Source organism: Lissotriton vulgaris, chromosome 4_1, assembly GCF_964263255.1.
Source record: "Lissotriton vulgaris chromosome 4_1, aLisVul1.2, whole genome shotgun sequence".
In the NCBI taxonomy this organism is placed as follows: Eukaryota; Metazoa; Chordata; class Amphibia; order Caudata; family Salamandridae; genus Lissotriton; species Lissotriton vulgaris.
Genome location: NC_141691.1, coordinates 395127997 through 395149097, shown reverse-complemented (window position 1 = coordinate 395149097; position 21101 = coordinate 395127997). Strand labels below are relative to the sequence as shown.

The 21101-nt window shown below is 43.9% G+C and overlaps 1 protein-coding gene across 2 annotated transcripts in view; it reads right to left on the bottom strand.

The window, feature by feature from the left end:
• Window positions 1–21101, bottom strand: part of APOOL (apolipoprotein O like) — a 233422-nt gene that overhangs the window by 109847 nt on the left and 102474 nt on the right. For both annotated transcript variants that reach the window (XM_086918770.1, XM_086918773.1), the window contains exon 4: window positions 13134–13188. In XM_086918770.1, the coding sequence (XP_086774896.1) occupies window positions 13134–13188 (55 nt within the window). The remainder of the gene's footprint in view (window positions 1–13133; window positions 13189–21101) is intronic.

Sequence of the window (21101 nt, the reverse complement as noted above, 5' to 3'; positions counted from 1 at the left end):
TCAGCGACACGTGGATCCAGTGGGAGAGGTCCCGATGACAGAGTGAACGACTGCAACGATCGGGAAGAGCTCGTGTCCGATAGACCCTCGTCTGACAGCCGATCATCCGACCTTCACTAGTTCTGAACAGACCTCTCTCGAGTGATCTACGGTCCTGACTGGGAACCATCAGGAGTGCCGCGAACAACACGAAGGAGAGAGGACGATCGGGCGCTGGATCCAGAGGACAGGAAACCGTCCATGCGGTCCGGGTAAGGTCGTGTAAACACGACGAATTGAGGAAAATTATTTTTGTTTGGATAATACTAGTATTACGCTTTGTTGAAACCCTCTGGAGATTCACTGTCTGCAAACGGGGAAAAACAAACAGGCTCTCTCTTTGCAAACAGTGAAGGATAGGTAACGCAGACTTTTGTCCCCATTGTAATCCGTCGTGCCTATCTTCCTCCCCCACTGTTTCCCGAACTGCCGTTCGTGGATTATTGACTGGAGATTCTTTGTCTGCAAACAGGGAAGAACAAGGTCTCTCTTTGCAGGTAGAGAAAGAGTGGGTAGCGATAGCTTTTCGTGCCCACTTATTCTCCCCACTGGATTGTTTGATTGGCCGATTGTTCGGTATTGGTTCGTTTGAGGTATTCACCGCCGCCAAACAACGGAGAATAGAAATATTCTGCCTAGTCTTTGCCCGCGGTGATAAGATAGGTAGTGCAGATTTTTGTCCCCGGTGTAAACCGTCATGCCTATCTTCTCCCCACTGGTTGGTAGCCTGTTTAGCCCGGGCCGCTTATTAGAGATGAACCATCCAGCTCCACTGGAGGGCACCCCTAATAAGGACATGTTCACTAAGTATGGACTAGTCGCTATAGCTTATAATAGGTTATGGCATAAAAATACAAGAAAAGGAGTTGAGCGAAATCAGTAGGCCACTGAGGAGCCATCAACTTCGCTAAAAATAAAATTAAAAAAAAAAACTTTAGAAATAACTCGCAATAAGAAACATAAAAAAAAAATGGCGAGGGAAGACAAGCTTGACACCAAGGCAGCCACGAGGTAGCTAGGTTCCGTTGCCTATTTCTGCCCTAAACATGTCTGCCTCATTGCCCACCACGCCCAAATAACGGTCACATGAAATAGAAACAATTCAATAGGTACCTACCCCCATTCCGGAAACTCCCGAAGTGCCACAAGTCCGCGGTTACGCCCATCCGGAAGGCGAGGCCTCGAGGCATGCGGGGCTCGCCTGGCCGCAGTCAGAAGGAGAGGCTGTTGGGCGGACGGCCCAGAAAACAGTGATGGCCTCTCCTCCTTTCCTCTTCTACTGCCCTGCAGGCCATGGGGGGGGGGCTGTCTTGCCTCAGCCGCCGACCACCCCCCCCCCCCATCTTCAATAGCCGGCACGGCCAATACCGAAGCGGCGGAGCCGAGGAACGGCGCGGGGTCGCTGGAAGGGGGAGGCGGCGCGAACGAGCCTCCCCCACCTCCCTTCAGGTGGAGGCTTCCAGCGACACCCCAATGCTCTTGCTTAAAGAGGGTCCACATCGAAAAGCGGTCTCTTGCCCGGGACGGGCACACGCCCCATGCCTCCTCTCCTCAACTTTGGAGATTCTATGAGAGCCGTGGGGCGCCCCGACCCCTCCGCATGGGTGCTCCCGTCCCCCTCACTGGAACCGCGACATCGGCGCACTCCTGCCAGCGCCAGCCTCAGTTTGGAAATGGCTAAAACACCGCCAAGGTACAGACTTGTTCAGTTCCGGTGGAACACCAGAGTGACCCGGTAGGAAAATTGTTGCCGCCCTCCCCACTCTTTGACTAAATGGTCCATATTGTTAGACTGTTACCACATTGCACAAAAACTTTTTGAACTGCCAACGGAAGGTTCTGGTCCAACCATGAGTCATTGAAGACATTCTGACTATACCGGAACCCGCCTGACCTCGCCCAAAATGGCGCCGCTACACGAAACGAAACTTTCGAACTCCCTGTTCACCCGGATTGCTCGAATATTGATGCTCTGAGATATGTATGCATTTTTGGACAATGAAAGTCGATAAGATGGATAGTGATTATGTGCTTAGAGAAGAAAAGCAATACCGATATTGATCATGTGTTTGGACAATGAACTGATCTAGGGTGGGTACTAATTATGAATGGGAACAATGAATTGGTGTAATTTAGACAGTGAACGAGCATCTGGATAATGAATTAATGAATTAATTGAAAAACTGAATTCTTGATATGCATCATGCCTGCTCTGTAGTAAAGTTCGATACGATTTTATTGCACTGCCGCACTTTATGCAATGAACTGCCATCAACTTCTTTCTTCCTATGTACAGTTCCAATCTGCTCCGTGGCTGGTCCACTGGGTTGTAGGCCTGTATTTTATACACCAGCACTTTTTATTAAAAGTATTTTGAAAAAGAAAGCATAGTTGTAGTGGTTGCATTAATGAGTTTTGAATGTATTACTACTGTGAGCAATGAGAAAGTATGATGAAGGCTGAAGGTTAAAAAGGACCCGATATTTAGCAGCTACATTATGTGTGACAGGCAGCCGGAAAAGTGTTTTAGACGCTTTTAAACGACACCACAGAAATGCCACCTGACCGCCACCCTTGCACGCAACCTAAAGGGGTCGCGACCAAGTAACTCATGTAGATATGCAGATCGTCAATGATTATCTATCTGACGCTACTGGTCCCTCTGGGCTTAAACGCCGAGATGGCAAAGAAATGCACTATGTGGAGATAGGTCGAGTATGTGGTAGGTAAAAACATTTCCGGATTACTGCATGCTGATGAGGTTTGAATGCTGCCCCCCACCCCTTCTTTCTCCTCCCTTCTGCAGGTCGCGTTGGAACATCGGCTGAAGTATGGGAGAACGATGATCGAACAACCGACGAAAAAGGGAAGGAGGGAATATGAGCATAGACCTTATGACGATAAGTTTTTAGAGACATAGACTTAAATATGACTGTTCCTCCATTAGAGCATAGCGACTGAGAAAATGGACTGACATAGAAACTCGACGCGTACTGTATGACGGAAATTGACTGGAAATTAGCACGTTAGAACAGCTGGGAGGATGGACTGACATAGAGACTTGACGGGTACTGTATGACGAAAATTGACTTGAGATAACACGTTGAAGAATGTAACTAGACGTTTGACTAGGTAGGGAAAGGACAGAAGAAAAATGCAAGAGTTAGGGTTACCAAGGCTGCTGCCGTCTGGGAAGTTAGAAATGTTGCTGATGTTCAAAAATACTGCTCCCCCGCCCCTTCTCACATTATAGATCTAGCCAAGCTGTCCGACTGTTCTCCCGATCAATACTTGCCGTTGCCTCAGCCTGGAGAACTTCCTACCAAAGGAAGAAACTGAAAAATGATTTAAGATCCAACCATGGGTAAATAGCGCGACCAGGTTAATTTCTGATCAACTAATCGAGGTGTAAGTATTGGCAAATGAGAAGGCTCGAAGAAATAACAAACGAAAAGGGAAATGAGAGGAAAAGGAGGAAAAAGGTAAAAAGAGCTCAGCACGTAGATAAATAGGATACTAAAGATGCGCAGCATGCAGAAGTTCTGTTTGGCCAATAATTGTTTTATGTTTTGTCGTGAACTCTTTTGTATGTAACACATGTACTGTCTTCCCTTGTCTGAGTTTGTGTGTATGTAATGTACGGGTTTATGTCTTCCCTCTGTCTGCGTTTGCGTGTTACCTGACCTCTGTCGTTCTGTGTTGTGAGCACACTAAATGACCTATTTTTGTACACGTCTCTCTCTCTCTCTCTCTCTCTCTCTATCTCTCTCTCTCTCTCTCTCCCTCTCTCTACATGTCATACGTGTACCGAATGGCTCGTTTAGGTTGCGGACGACTCTCGCTCCCTATGAGAGTCCCCCTGTCCCACCCCTTTTGTATGGTAATATTGTGCCCCGTCGGCACCAGTCTGATTGGATACTTATTGAACGCGAAGGTGTTCAGCGAAATTGACCGAAACTAAAATGACTGTATCTCGCCATATTACTACCTCTCCTTTCTACAAAATGAATGAACTCGAATTGGCTGAGAAGGAAAGGACAGGTAAGACGACTAAGGTCCCCCAATTTGGCCTTTTATAGGGGAACTGTATGTCAATGGCACCTTATTTTTTTGTTCATTAGAGACAAGCGCCGAGGTCCAGATTGACCCCCAATGCCCAGATTGCCCCACCCCTTTGCACCCAAGCACGAATGCCCGAAGCGTCCCCGCCCCACTTGATTGACCCCAGCTACTGTCCCCGATATATATATATGATGACCATGAGTAACTGCAGCCCATCGAGAAAAACCTGTTTGACCGTGTCTTTCAATGATTGCACACCCCGCTCTGTTTGAAAGAGTTAGCAAGCTCTAAAGGGAAATGTAAGACTGTTAAAGCTCGGGTTAGAAGGACGAGTCTCCCCTGAATGTTGTCAATCTTGGGGTTTTTTGATGAAATACGCAAGTGACAGGAGTCTGACCTCTGTCCATATATGTCATGAACGAACGCCGATTAGACTTGGTGCGAACGCAGTAGAAATACCCACCTACTTACTTCATGCTAATAGACTTCTGACTATGACCAATGAGCATAACGCCAGGTGCTAGGATTGCGAGTGGAATTCAAATGTAAAAATCTCTTCTCCTGCCAGTTCTCTAAAACTTGTTTTTACCCATTTAAAGATACTCAATCACCGGAGGAGAAGGGCCGGACGTGACGCACAGCCTGGTTGCAGATCATGAGACACATGCGACCTCGACCAAAGGTGGAGCCGCAGCACAACAAGAAACGAGACGAGGCAGCACTTTTTAAGGCGGTAAAAGAAAGGATGAAGGGCTGTCCTGAAGCTCTCTGTCCGCCAACCCACGTGTGCCTGGAGCCTCCGTCCCCCTTTTCAAGCCCGATTGATGGGCCTGCTTGCTTGTTATCCATTGCTCCCTTGGTCCCTTTGGTGTGTCCCAGGAAATCTGCCCCCACTCCGCCCTCTCACTCCCATCGACTATCGCAACAACACACCCTCTTTTCCACGCGACTCTCTGCTGAAAGGAAGAACAGCATCTAGATGGAAATGGGGTTACGCCACGGAAATATAGGTGCCAAGCTTAAGGCGCCACTAAAAGGATTGTTTAGGGAACAGGACTGTGGTCTAACAGCAGAGGACTGACCGCACCCTGCAACGCGTAAGGATAGAACCGAGCTGGACCTATAGCTCCACCGCCGGTGCTCAACAGCGCCAACGAAAGGACACGGACTAGAGCCTACCAGTGATGGCTCACTACTAAAAAGACACTGTGACGAAGAGATCTTATTGGACTGAATTCCTCCCTCAACTACTTGGTCAAAATGTTCATTGGTCACATTCGCTTTTGAAAGTCAGAAGCATTTATGCTATGTAGTACGTTTACAAATGCAATTTCCTATGTACTGCATTTTGCCAATCGCACCAACTGTTCATGATTTTTATGCAATATGTTAGTATTGACAAATGCTATTTCATCAACCACATGTTTATATGTACGCCCCTTAACTAGGAAGGATAGGAAAATGAACTTCATTGTTTATATGTACCCCCATCAACAACAAAAATGAACTCTGTTATGTAAAAAGGGGCGACTGTGGAAAATAGAAAAATTGATGTACATAAGCAGCGTTCATTTCCCTTTTTCCCACTCCTCTCCCTGTATGCACCATGAATACCATAAAATATTGACCGTATCACTCCGCCAGTAAAAGCCCGTGCCCATATGTACATGACGGCCATTTTAGGCACCTTGGCCTCTTGCCCACTCATTAGAATCACTGGCTTCCCTCCTGCGCGCATTTGAGCACCCCCCCTCCCACTCTCACATGCATAGACCATGAAACCCAGCACTCTGCGCGACCCTGCTATGAAAGGCAACCCTCCTGCTTGACCCAGGCACCCCCCCCATCTCCCTCTTGAAGAGGCATCCTTCGCCTCAGCTGACATAGCCCCCCCCAGCTGTATCTGACTGCCCCTGTTCTCTCATGTACGGGTCATAAGACCTCTCTCTCTCTCTGTGCGACTCTGACCCTGCGCGCACCCTGACCCCCTCCTTCTCCCTCACATGGACAAGTCATAAACCTTCTCCTTCTGCAAAACCCTGTCCTTGGGAGTCACGGCCGCGCCTGACCAACACCTCCTTTCCTTCCATGAATGCCCCTCTGTTGACAAGCCTTCCCTCCGCGCTCGATTGTCCACGCGGCATGAATACCACTCCTTTGATGACCCCTTCCCCCGAGTCCGACTGACCACACATGTCCGAGGCCATCGCCTAAGCCAGAGGATACCATTTACTGCACTTTATTGTATGAAGTCACTCCTCTTCAAAGGACCCACTATTGATCCTGGTCTCCCCACCCCCTGGGCTACGATCAGGCGCACCCATCCTAATAATCAGCGGAACATTCAGCTGCGTCATTGCCCCTTCTCTTATCAGCAGGCCAAGGGTCCCTATTGTGAACACATGTGGGGTAGGATTGACACAAGGATTATGGGGTTATCTTTTCTTTGTTTCACAATGCTGTGACTGTAATGCCAAGTGTTTTGTAAGGTATAAAAGGCTGAGTCTCAGCTCACTTGTTAGAGCACCTCGAGATGATACCTTGTTGTCTGATCTGATGTGTTCTGCTCCGTCGGAATAAAACTTCTGTTTCCTGCCTTCTGGTCTCCGGCGCCTGCCTCATTGCTTGGTAAATTTGAATGGTACAAGGGCGGTTAGCGCCGGGCAAATCTTGAGAAAGGTCCTAGCCCTACCTTTTTCCACACAACCTGAGTTAATATACCAAGTTGAACTGCCGCTTCACAGCAGAGCTGTTCAGCGAAGTAAAATGCATCAGATGCAGTGGCGTAACGAAACTTGAGGGGACCCCCCTGCAAAGTACACTGTGGGGCACCACATGCTCTGGACCCAGTCAGGAGCTCTCAGGCCCGCCCGTGCCAGAGGGGACCCCCCATACTGCGGGGGCTGCTGGGCTATTGTTACACCAATAATCTGATGCCTCTAGCTGGATCTGCCTACTAGTGCAGTGCGTTGAAGAACAGAGCTCCCGCTAAGAGGCACAGAGTCATGTTAGCGCAGAGGGGAAATTCCCTATGACACATGAAAAAAAGTCAATATAACCCAAAATAGTTGCGATACCAACATTAATCAACATACACATAAAGGAATCAAGAAAGGCACCTATCCGGCTGCTGAGCATCAAAGAGAGAGGAAGTGCTGTAACTTGATGCGGTTTATACAAGACTCACTCTATGGTTGCTGGGTTGACTTTTTGCAAAGACTCATGGGATTTGTGGTCTTTGATTGCATTGTTAAGGTTGCTGAGTAATAAAATGAAAGAGATAAGCATAATCTGGGCCTCTGGTCCTGACATAGAATTCAATTTACTGGAAGCATACTGGAGCCAAGTAACACTTATGATTTCTAGATGCAGCACTCCACACCGACCTCCAAGCACAGATCATTGCACACAATCTATAGGGGTGGGTTTACTAAGATTGGAGATTAAATTTGCTCTATTTGTCAAAAATACTGTATTTATGAAGCCTAATTCTATGTCTAGAAATATAGAAAATAGGTGAAAAGGTATCCAGAAGTATCTGGATTTAAGACCAGACAAATTTAAAACAAGACAAACATCACAACTGCAGCTCATTAAAATAACACAGCAGAAGCTGAACATTCATTCAGCAGAAGCTTGACATTCATTCAAGAGCTGCTATAATGCAGGAAGGGAGCACATTAACTGATAAACAATGGTATCTTGTTGCAGCCCAACTGAAAATGAGAGTGGAGTGGAACTGATGGTGAATGGGGCGCAAAGAAGAATTTCCAGACAAGACTGAACAACTGAGAGGTAACTACTTAGACTTTAAAAAGATCAAGCAAACAGAGGAAGATGGCACCTAGGATTTGACAATCAATAGAGTTGGCGATGGAACCCTGATATATTTTGCATGAAAAGAAAAAGACAATGTGTGTATCATCAGTATAGAATTTAAGCGCGTGGAGCTAACTGCATTGGGGTTGCGCACGTAGAGAAGAGCAGTGGACTCAGCATTGCATTTTGTCTTTCGTTGTGCTGGTGTGAAAGAGATGGTAAGGAGTGACAGGAGCAAGATACACAACTGCTACTGCAAAAAACGCTAGATGGAAAAAAAATGCAAAGTCAAAGATGTAAAGGCTGCAGTGTGAGACAAGAAGAGCAGGGTGGTCAACACTTTGAAATGCTGCAGAAAGATCACAAAGAAAAAGTACTGAGGAACTCAGTATTAGAGAATGTGAGATGATTTGTAAGGAAAGCATTTGGTTTAATGAGCAGAGCAAATAAATTGCAATGAAGATAACAGTGAATTTTAATCAAGTAAAACAGAAAGCTAGTGATGTGCAACAACTCTGAAGAGCTGGGAAAAAAAGAAGTAGAGAGGTGAGATTAGATTTCTGGGGTGGAATAGTCAAGCACAGTTGCTTCTTTGAAAAGAGAAGGGTGGTAGCATATGTGGAAATTTCAAGGTAGGGCCCAGAGCCAAGTCGGGATATTAGTTGGTGAAGGCATAGCACCTTTGGCTCAATTGAGGATTTAGTTCTACTCGAGATACAAGTGAAAAGGAAGAAAGAAGGGCACTAGAGGGAGTAGTAAGGTGAGAGCCACTAGGAAAAAAAATAAAAAAGTAAAAAGCACAGGGTTAAAAATCAAATTTCGAGGTCAAATAATCAGATAGATAAATGCTTATGCTACGAGAACTGAGTCGGTAATGCTGGAACACATACTGGATCTGGGTGGAAGTTTGATGATACATTTATTTTCAAATATCAAAGGAACGTGGAGTACTGCAGTGTGAGGAAATGAGCAGCGATAAGTGGATCTCTGAAGAGTTCCTCTGTCACCTCCCTGTGTTCCAAAGAGGATGCAAGCTGAGAAGGATAAGTAAGTTTGAAAGGGAAGTGGGAAACGTAGGAGACAACTAGATGTAACAAGGCATGTTAGATAGCCACATGCAGGTTGCTAACTTTCGTTACTTCACTTTTGTTTAGTTTTTTCTGTGGAGATACGCGATAGAAACAAAACAAGCATTTGCAATGCAATAGGTCCCGCATTTGCAAGAGTTTAAGCTATTGGCATTGTAAATGACAATGCCTTTTATTTATCTGGATACAATTGAGTGGTTCTGCAGTGACAGGGGCCTAGAAATTAATTTGGAGAAAACAACATTTATGGCATTCAATTGTCCAAAAAGTATACGCCCCAATCCGTTCCTTAACGGCAAACCCCTTGAGAGAGTGTCTTCCTTTGTTTATTTAGGCATCACGATTTCTGAATCCATGGATTGGGGGCCCCACATTACCAAGTTCACGTTAATATTAGCACAATCCTCAGGGGGCATTTTAAGGGTTTTTAATAATTCCAGCAAAAGAACCATAAGCCCCGCAATTGAAATCTACAGGGCGCAGGCAAGAGGAGGGGCACTATACGGTGCAGAGCTTTGGGGCCACCTAAACATGAGAAAGCTAACGCAGGTGGAATACCAATATCTAAGACACCTATTTAGATTGCCATGTAGTACCCCGCTGGTTCCGTTATGCCTTGACACAGGCATAACGGCAATAGCTGAAGTAGCAGGCGCCAAACCTATAATGTATTGGCGCCGCTTGTGGGCAACCCCGAACTTACATCTTACAGGGAGGAACTAACAGAAGTTTTCAGGACACGAGGCGCTGCAAAGATCCCCTGGTTCTCATACATTAAACTCTTATTAACCAACATGGGTCTAGGGGACTGTTGGTCTTGTCCCGAGTCAGCCTGCCTGTCAATATCTAAGGAGCAACTGAAGGCGCTCTACAAAGAGTATAGACTGACTCAACTGCATACACTTACTAGAATCGGGAAACTTTCTTCTGGGTTACTGGACATTAAAGATATACCTTACTTTGAGCCGGCAATTGATCTCATAAATCCACCAGCAGCAAGGAAGCTTTATTTACAATTTAGATATGGGGCGTTTCCATTCCGCTGTTTTACATCTAAATGGAGAGATCAATCTACGAGTAACTGTCCGGCCTGTGAATACCTTGAAGAATCTGACCTCCACGTCTTCTTTGGTTGTCCGGGCTATAAGAGAGCAAGGAAGCGCTGGTTAGTTCAGATTTACAGGAACTTGGGCAGCAGGCGCTGTCACAAAGTCTTCAGGATACTGAAAACCGACTCGAGCATTCCAATAGTGTATTCTGTAGCCGGTTTCCTGTTCTCAATGTGCTGTACGAGAAGGGTTTACCTGACTTCTAGTAATGATTAATGACAGTTTTGTCCTGAAGCTTTATTTATAGAAATGATCTAATGTCAATTCTTCCCAGAAGTTTTATTTCTAGCAGAACTGCTTTTTCATAGCCAAAAATATTTTAGCAATAATCTTTGTTTTTACTTGTCTTTATTTTTAGCTAATTTATTTATTTATTGCACTGCGCACTTTCAACAGACTTCCTGTTAAGTTTCAACTACCTGTATCCCCAAAATCTCATGCATTGCTCAAAATGGGACCATACTAGTGGCTAGCACGGAGTTATTTTATCTTTTTTTTTTTTTAATGTTAAGACTGTTAGTGCACAACTTAAGCGTCTTAGTTATGCAAATGTTTCTTGAGTGTGTTTTATTTTTTTTCTTTGTCATATGATTATATATTGTGTGCTGTACTTTTTTAGGTCATTCTGACCGAAATAAAGTCTATTTGAACTGAACTGAATTTTAATCAAGTAAAACAGAAAGCAGGTGATGTGCAACAACTCTGAAGAGCTGGGAAAAAAAGAAGTAGAGAGGTGAGAGGAGATTGCTGGGTGGAATGGTCAAGCACAGTTGCTTCTTTGAAAAGAGAAAGGTGGTAGCATATGTGGAAATTTCAAGGTAGGGCCCGGAGCCAAGTCGGGATATTAGTTGGTGAAGGCATAGCACCTTTGGCTCAATTGAGGATTTAATTCTACTCGAGATACAAGTGAAAAGGAAGAAAGAAGGGCACTAGAGGGAGTAGTAAGGTGAGAGCCACTAGGAAAAAAAGTAAAAAAGTAAAAAGCACAAGGTTAAAAATCTAATTTCGAGGTCAAATAATCAGCTAGATAAATGCTTATGCTACGAGAACTGAGTTGGTGATGCTGGAATACATACTGGATTCAAGTTTGTTGATACATTTATTTTCAAATATCAAAGGAACGTGGAGTACTGCAGTGTGAGGAAATGAGCAGCGATAAGTGGATCTCTGAAGAGTTCCTCTGTCACCTCCCTGTGTTCCAAAGAGGATGTAAACTGAGAAGGCTAAGTAAGTTTGAAAGGGAAGTGGGAAATGTAGGAGACAACTAGATGTAACAAGGCATGTTAGATAGCCACATGCAGGTTGCTACCTTTCGTTACTTCACTTTTCTTTAGTTTTTACTGTGGAGATACGCGACAGAAACAAAACAAGCATTTGCAATGCAATAGGTCCTGCATTTGCGAGAGTTTAAGCTATTGGCATTGTAAATGCCAATGCCTTTTATTCATCTGTTTTGATAATTAATACATAAATAAAGGGCATTTCATCTACAATGCCAATTGCTTAAACTCCTATAAATTCGAGACCCATTTAATTTCAAGGAAGCAGCCGCCATTGTCCTGGGCTGCTTGGAAAGTGATAGGGCGCATGGCGTGCTGAAAGTTGCAGGAAAGCATGTCGTGCTTGCAGTAGGAGAAACATTAGAGAAAATAGTGCTTGTAGACAAAATAAGACATACCGTGTAACAGAAGTAAAAGGTCCAGTCCTCATAGAAGGTTACAAATGAAGACAAGGCAGCACTAAAGAGGGATTAACAAGCCTATTAACAAATCAGAAGCAAGAATTTACAAACAACAATGACACAACCCAATGAAAAATATAAGCGGAGAGTGGGTCGAGCTTCGAGTCCATTCTTGAATATAAAATGTCTGGCAGAGCAATGTGTGCGCTGCCCAGGCTCAACCTAAAAAGAGTGGGACCAGTTTTCTGTTTGGGTTATAGTGTTGAAGTTTAGAGATACCGGCAATTTAGTCTTTTCAATCTTCACCATTACTTAATTACATTTTTTATTAGATTATACTCAACAGTTCAATAGCACACCCAGTTAGTACCCTAATGTAACATCTATTATCATTACATTTTATCACACTTCTGTTCGATCTTCAGTTTGATGCATGCCATCTTATGTATCAGATGGGCCCAGGAGTGACACTTTTAGGTGAGCCTATTCAATGATTCCCCATCTCTTTTACACACACTACTGACCCATTATAAACTTATAGGGCTAAGGGTGACAATAATGCTTTTGTGTAAACCTGCCTATATTTTAATACATTTTAAATTGGAATTTGTGCGTTTTAAGGTGCAAGGGGAGGGTTCAGGGAGGGTAAGATAGCTGCCTGTACAAATACAGGGAGAGGGAGTTGTGGGGACGTTTGAGGCTATTCTGAATTGCGATTAATTCGAGAAAGAGGGATTTAGTATATGTGAAATGAGAGAAAGAGGATGACAATATAAGGGCAGGAAAAGACCTAAACATGTTGTGAAGAGGATTGGAACGTTCGGAAGGGAGGTGAGAAGGTGAGCGCATGATGAGTAGAGTAGAGTCAAGCTATTGAAAGAATTCCCATACGATCAACAGACGATCACAGAATATAACTTCAGAGGGGACAAAGAGAGAAGTAGGCAAGCACCAGTAGGTAACAGGAGAAGCAAGCGATTAAGAATGGTGAAGTGAGATATAGCAATAGACAAAGGAGGTAAAAGTAGTAAGTGTTACAAACTGGATTGTTTCCAAGGAGGATGATAGAGGATATTAGAGCCAATGCACATTTTCTCGTGACAGGTACTATACTAAAAAGCAAAACAGTGGGAGGATAGAGCAAACGGAATTCACAAATGGGACACTTCTGATTTAGTAAGTAGAGCAACTGGAAACAGGCACTGGTGAATATACTGGCCAATGAGGAAAGCAATTGTTTTGCTTTGAAAACAAATGGAGAAAAGAACCCATATTACAATTCCATCCATAATCGTTTAACATCCCTTAATTTCAAATAACATCTTGGTCACTTACCTTTCCCAAACTGAAAGGTGCTCCATATCCCATTTTCAATTGAATGATAAGCACCCTAAATAAAGAAATAAAGATGGAATACTTGAAAAAGGTATTTGTTAGGGAAGAGGGATTAGGGAACAAACACTACAACACATATGTCAAAGGTTATGCATTTATTAAAATATTTTTACAAAATCACTAAACATCATATTGTAAAATTGCTAAAATGTTATTTTTTCATGCAGAACATAAAACATTCATCACTCCTCGAACAGTTCCCCTCAAATAGCAGCACATCAAATGGAGACTATCCATAGGAAAATTAGGAAGAGCTTGGTTAGCAGTGATGATCGTAAAAAATTAACAGCAACTTTGTTACTTCTAAGTGGCAAGCTCTTATCCATTGTTCACCTACTAGTGACTGCTAGCAAACTAGTGGCAAGACTACAAGCTGATTCTGTAGTTGTTCAACAGGGCTTAGTACGTCTAAAACATGACCACATGCAGGCATCTTACTGGAGTAGCCACTTTTCCTTGTGAGCATGCACACTCTTTCAAATTTAGTTGTTAATAAAAGTGTACTATTGGGTGATTTAAGCCTGCCTATGTCCTGGGATGGCAGGAGAATGTTCATAACCGGAGCGAACCTGCAAGCTAAGTGTAATGGAACAGCGATACACATACGTTTGTCCTATTTCTACGTTCAGGCTGTCTTCCATTACCAAACGATAGACCCACATCATATAGAATACACAGGAAGGCAGAGAATGCAGTATTGGGCAGCTTAGACCTGGGAAAGCATGTTTCAATAATTTTCTTGGCCAATCTGTGTAGCACTCTAGAAGAAAGTTTCAAGCCAGGAGTACATACAGAATGTGTGTGCAGTAGACCATGTTGCCCCCCACATATTTCTCAAACAGGTATGAGCCTCCTAAATGCCACTGATGGTTAGTATAATGATCACTGTTCGCTTCGCCGAATGTTGATTTTTTACCATGTTGCATCATTAGTACACTCAAGATGTGTAATTGCTGATGACAAGTTTCACTCTGGCAAATAGCGCCATCGAGCTTCCTTAATGCTTGGGTCAAAAATATTTGGGGAGGAGGGGTGGGTAAAAATGAAGAATAAATAAAAATTGTTTTGCAGAATCTGTTACAAATTAAATTTCAACTTATTATGACCAACAAAACGTACTTGCTGGAAACCGCACGCGGGACTCCCAATAAGGGTACTGTTCTTATACTTACATGAGGACAATGTCCTTGCAACAATATGACCAATATTTTATTGTAGGTTGGCCAAGTGAAGTAAAACGATTTCTAATGGTAAGAGTTTATCAAAAGTAGTGCAAGGTATCAATAGGTAATCTTAATAGTCATAAATTAAAAAATAATAGCATTTAGGGCTCATTGGCAATAATATTAAGAACACCAGAAGGCATAATACTCTGTTAGTGTATCAATATATGCCATTGATTATCTTTTCAACATATTACATTTAAAAAAGCTATGAGACTAGAGACTAGGGGGACTTCCTCCCTCATTATTGCGGTAAAGGAAAGGTAAAGTTTGTTGTGTGAACATGCTTGGCTTTGATAATGCAAGGATGTTTTCAAAGGCAGTGATATAAGTATTTACATAATTTTGGTAGTATAAAGAATAATAGCCGCAAAAAAAGTTTTGCAAGATGGGTTCACATGATATTGGAAGGGGAAATAAAAGAAAAGGAAAAAACGACCAAGGAAAGGTCATAGTCTAGTCCATCGTGAACTAGTTTCTGTTGAGGAAAGGGGAAAAAGGAAAAAGTCTGTAGCAATCAAGAAACACGTTACTTACATAAATCTAGGAAATATTGCGCAGGAAAATAAAATTTCAAATGACCTAAAAATCTACAGGGGGTACTGAGTGGGGCATGTATAGGGAGTTCAATAGAAATAAATAGGAAGGCACAGATGGTTGTGCGTTTAATGGAGACTGTACCGTGAAGACAAAACATTTGTATAACTAGATCCACAAGGTCAATTACTGAAAAAGGGGGGTTTCACCAGCGGTCACCTGGCTGCTTCACTTGCCTGCATCAGCTAATCTGGCGCATGCGCTGGGGCTTTATACTCCTGCATGTACTGAGAGCAGGAGGGGCTTTTGGACTCTACTTCTTGGCCTTCAGTTTCCCACTGCTCAGGTCGTGCCTTGGCACACGCCTGGGCCAAGACGGACCCATCTTATCCCACCATAGCCAGACAGAGGCTGCGACGGGCTTACTCTCTTGATCTGCTGGCTTTTTACCCCTCAACCTCACTAAGCTCACCTACCAGGCATCTCCCAAGGTACTGTGTCCCTAATTTGATATCTTGCTTTCCTTGCAATTTGGGAACAATATGGGAAAAAGAAAGGCTGCTTCGGGGGTTGCGCAGGGCTCCCAACATCATACTCATTCTGAGAGAGTGACCAAGTTTACCATATAATATCCTGGAACATTCTTATCACTCAGCCAGCATAAACCCCTGTGTAGGCCCTTCTGTTAAAAGTATAGGCCTCTGGTTAGATTGGCCATAATGCTGCCATTTTTCTGTTTAGTAAGCTGAGGGCATGTCTGATCAAGATTTTATTCAGCTCCACTCTCTGTGAGGCCTCCTGCTCCGGACTAAGCTCCCACCCTACCTGTGCGCCAAGTTAAAGGACGTTGAAGTTCAACATCCCCCCTGTTTTTTCGACATACAATAAGACCACATCCTGGGTACGTGCATGAGATTAGGGAAGTTTCCCACCGCAGATACGTCAAGCTGGAGTGATGGATGCGGCGAAATAAGGGCGTACAGATCTGTATATACATATAAATAAAGTCCCTTTACACAATAACACATTTTTCTGCTGTCCGATACAAAATTTATGACAGGCGCCCAGTCTAAGAGGCATGACCTTTCACCTTGCTTATGTGCCATAGTTACAGGAAGGGCTGCACAATGTATGGAGGGAAAAGTGCGAACCAGGCCGTAAGTGACGCATGTAGAAGTGGCATGGGGTGGCGTGAGATGACGTTACCATAGACTTCTCACAGCCTTTAAGAATATAAAAAGGGGTCCACAGAGACATCGTTGGACTACTCCTCGTCTGTATGTAGATGACATGCTGTGAGTTTTCCCCAAGCGCTACTCAAGAGCTCTTGTTCATCTATAATAAAATGTACTGCTCTATTTTATATTCTGCCATATGAAATGTTATATTTGCTATGTTCTCTGTAACCTTGTTTTATCCATTTTACATTAAAAATGTTTATATTGTAATTGCAGGACTTCTCACTTATAGGCAGATGTGAGTAATCCCAGATAAAAATGCACCTTGTGTTTTGAATACATTCTACCTCAAAATTATAACAAAGTATAAATGTGTTTTTAAGGTTTAGGCTCTCTAACTGTTTGAAAGCTTTCTTTCAGTAAATGCAATCTGATCCATGTGGCTATCTGAGAATGCAGAGCACTGGATTCAGAACTTCGTGATTTTTCTGCCTTTATATTTGAGTTTCTTAAAGTTGCATCTTCTTAATAAAACTGTTAAACTTTCAGGTTCAGTTTCCACGGCTCACATATCGGTTTTCTCTATTTTTACAGCAAGCATTCCTGGACAACCCAGCACAAATTAAGGTGACCCTTTTGTCCCTAACTCACTACCTCGCTCATTAAATGCAGGCTCTCAGAGCTCTTCGCTCAGCCCCTTGCCCTTTTGCCCCATAATAAATCTCCCTCGAACATTTGGTGCCGTGACTTGGATTAGCAGCACCAACAGATAGGAAACAGCTGGGACCGGGAGGAAGTGCAGGCTAAACACTCGTGCCCTCCTTTCTGACTGAACCACAGAGAGAGCAACGCTCGGGTAACTTTATACTTGACTGCCTGATGTGATTGTCTTTTTTGGTCACGGTTTAGAAAGGGCACTTGACACACCTGCGTCCTTTTCAGTTCTCCGCTTGTTACTGCTGGTCTCGCTAAAATTCTCAAACTGAGGGAAATTGTGTGCGAAGTGGAATTCTCAGCCAGAGAGTGAAGGTAGGAAGTTATGTGATTTACGTGTTTATCTTTCTGGAAATAGACACATGTTATTACTGTGCCTCTTGTAGATACAGAGAAGGAAAGATTGGGTCTGGCATCTTTTAATGCTTATCTATTGCCGTGCCTCTTTTAACAAGGGAGGAACTCTGTCCGATGTAAGGATTGACAGGGAAGGGAAGATTGAGTCTGGCATCATTCAAGAGCTTATCTATGTGCCTTTTACGAAGGGAGAAGCTGTACAGAACAGAAGTGATTTTGCTGCTTCTCTGATAAATATCAGAGGAGGCCCCTAATTCAATATTATTAGGGAAGAGGCTGATTACTGAGACTCGAGTAGCTGACGAGCCCTCGGATAGCTCCCGTGTAGACAATTCAAGTGGTTCCCCGGGATGATTAAGTGTTTTTTTTGTAAACATTATATTTTCGCCAGTTAAAAGTATCTGTAGCATTTTTTCTTCTTTTTGTGTACACCATTATCATAGGAAGCACCTTGGCATCCTCAAGTGGCCAAAGAGTGCAATTTTTGGTTAAAAAGTACAAACACTAAAAACACTTGCATTTGCTTTTCTTTTTGAAACACATGTACAAATGTTCTCTAATTATTGGGCACTGTCAGGATTGTATGATATTGGTTGGTGTTTAGATGGATGGATGGATGGATGGATGGATGGATGGATGGATGGATGGATAGAGGTTTTTATTAGGAGTAGCAGCAGAATTTTTCTGTGATTATTGTTTTTTCCTGGTCATTGTATTGGAAGTCACTGGCTGGTACAGAGGCTGACTTTAGTGAGACAATAATATTTAGGTGCACATTTATTGTTTTTTATTGATTCTTTGTTTGATTATACGCACATGTATATTGATTGTAAAAGAATATTTTTGTCAATCTTATTTTGACTGGCCCCATACCAATCCTATCATTTAAGGGTAAGGGCCCGCTAGGTAGGGTGCTGCTGCAAAATATTTTGTGAACATTATTGAAGGCCACTGCTAAATGCAGAAGACTGGTTTATTAGTGAGATTCAATAACTTGGGAGGTTTCAAATGTGTTTATGTTTCTCCATATGTATTGATCTGCCACTGATTAACTGAAGAAATTCTGTAAGCTAAAGTATCTTGAGCGCCACAATTGTCACAGGTATACTATTTTAGTGCTGCTTTTTTCCAATGTGCATAGTTGTTATTCAGGATTGCCCCCACCCCCTCAGCACTGCAGACTTCGCTAGGAAAAAGGCCAGAAAAAATTCACTGTGCCATTTAAAAATAACTGGGTGTCAGAAACCGCATTGTTCACCCAAATGAATAGAATACATAGCTACAGAACTTATAAAATTGCACACACCATACATGTACAGATTTCTAGGATAACCCCAGGATTAGAGATACCGACTGTAGTGATCACCTCTTGGCCCCGTAACCCCTTGTGAAGCAAGGTTCTCGTTGCTTGCTTGGACGAACACCATATTGCCCTACAATTCCCTGACCTTTCTCCAGAAGGTGTTTATAACGGCCCAGATAAACAAGAGATTAAAGAGGCATTTTATTTAGTAATTAAATAAGCATTGAGGGACGAGCTTGTACTCGACCACCCTACCTTCTTAACTACTGACACATAAGGACAGCAATATACATATTAGCTACTGGCGGTCGCCAGTAGGTAGTTATAGTTTGGACCGGATAGGAAATCCGCAAAATTCTATTTGGAATCACTTTTGCGCCGGTCAACAAATACACGCGAAATTCTCCAAGAAAATGGCCTGCTCTGCTCCTTCCCTGAAAGTTTCGGGGTGATTAGTGAAGCGGTGGCCGAGAAAAAAGGGGGGGTCCCAAAACGTGTTTTCCCCATGCAATTTTCCATAGGGACCTTTAAGTGAGGCTACAGCCCAAACTGCTGAACGGAATTACACCAAATTTGGCAAAAAGGTAGAGGGTGCAACAAAAAAGTAAAAAGGCAAGGCGAATGTTGGCGGCAGCCTTGTGATGAGAGTCTAGTGTGGAAGACCTGATGAGATATGGAATATGCTGCTTACCAGTATGCATCTGTTCTTGGCATGTAGGGCTGCTGACATTCATATCTGTGCATAGATCGCCGCCTAGTGTTGGGTCCGGATGATTGCACATTGTTGTCCTGGAAGAGTCTTCGAAGTATCACGAGATAGGTGGCTCCTCCCCTGGACTACAGTGCGCATGGGCATCCTCTCCATCCTCAGATTGTTTTTCACCATTGTGGCAGAGATGGAGTGTAATACAGTAAGTGATGACCATGCCTGAGAATTATTCTGAGTGCTACAGCTGCGACAGGCACCGGGGAGGAGGGTGGGCGATATGAATGTCAGCAACCCTACATGCCAAGAACAGATGCATACTGGTAGGTAGCATATTCCGTTCGAGGCATGTGGGCTGCTGAATTCATATCTGTGCATAAATAAATAGCAGTTACTTCCTTATCGGCGGTTGCCCGTGCCAGCTGCAGCAGTCTGAAAGAGAGTTCTGAGAACAGCCTGTCCTACAGCAGCTTGCTGCTTGGAGTGTACATCTACGCAGTAGTATTTGGTAAATGTATGTATGGTGGTCCATGTGGCTGCTCTACATATTTCCTCTAAAGGAATGTTACCTAGGAAAGCCATGGATGCCCCTAGCTTGCGTGTGGAATGCGCTATTGGGGGAACTGTTAAAGTGCGTTTAGCCTTTTGATAACAGATTTGAATGCATTTAACTATCCACCTGGCTATACCTGATTTGGAAATAGGGTTGCCTTTATGTTGTGGAGAGAAGGCAACAAACAGTTGTTTAGTTTTGCGAAAGTCTTTCGTCCGGTCAATGTAATACAGGAGAGCTCTTTTGACATCTAAGGTGTGCAGTGCTCTGTCTGCCACTGAGTCAGGGTTTGGAAAGAAAACTGGCAGTTCTATGTTTTGATTAATGTGGAACTGCGAGATTACCTTTGGCATGAACTTGGGGTTGGTGCGCAACACCACCCTATTAGCATGAATTTGTAGGTAGGGCTCTTGAATTGTGAGGGCTTGAAGCTCGCTGACCCTTCGCAGCGATGTAATGGCTATTAGAAAGGCCACTTTCCAAGTAAGAAATTGAATCTCACAAGAATGGAGAGGCTCAAAGGGGGGCCCCATGAGCCTGGTGAGAACGATATTTAGATTCCAGACAGGTGAAGGAGGGTGTCTGGGAGGGATCACTCTTTTAAGGCCCTCCAAAAAGGATTTGATGGCAGGCACTCTGAAAAGTGAAAGGTGCTGCCTGTTCTGAAGGTAAGCAGCTATAGCAGCCAAATGTATCCTGATGGAACTATATGCTAGGTTGCATAAGTACAGATGCAGTAGGTAACATATGATGTTTTGCGTGGATGCATCTAGCGGATTAATGTCATTGTTGGAACAGTAAATGACAAATCGTTGCCATTTGGCTGCATAGCACGCCCTGGTTGTGGGCCGCCTTGCCTCTTTGATGATGTTCATACACTCAGGGGGCAAGTTGAGGTAGCCAAACTATGACCTCAGGAGCCAAATCGCTAGGCTCAACTGTTGAGGATCTGGGTGCTGAATTTCGCCAAGGCTCTGAGTGAGGAGGCTGGGAGTGAGGCGCAGTTCCAGGAACGTGGTGTACCAAGCCTGCCGATCCCACGTTGGAGCAACCAGGATGACCATCATGGAGCGCTGCCGCAGTTTGCGCGCCACCAGCGGTATGAGTGGGGCTGGGGGAAAAGCGTACGCAAATCTGCCTGACCAGTTCATCCATATCGCATTGCCCTGAGACTGCGGGTGTGGGAACCTGGCGGCGAAGCTTTGGCATTTTACGTTCTCTTTTGTGGCGAAGAGGTCGATCTCTGGATGAACCCACTGCTGGAAGTATGGCTGGAGTACTGAGGGGTGGATTTCCCACTCGTGCATCTGATGACTGTGCCTGCTGAACAGGTCCGC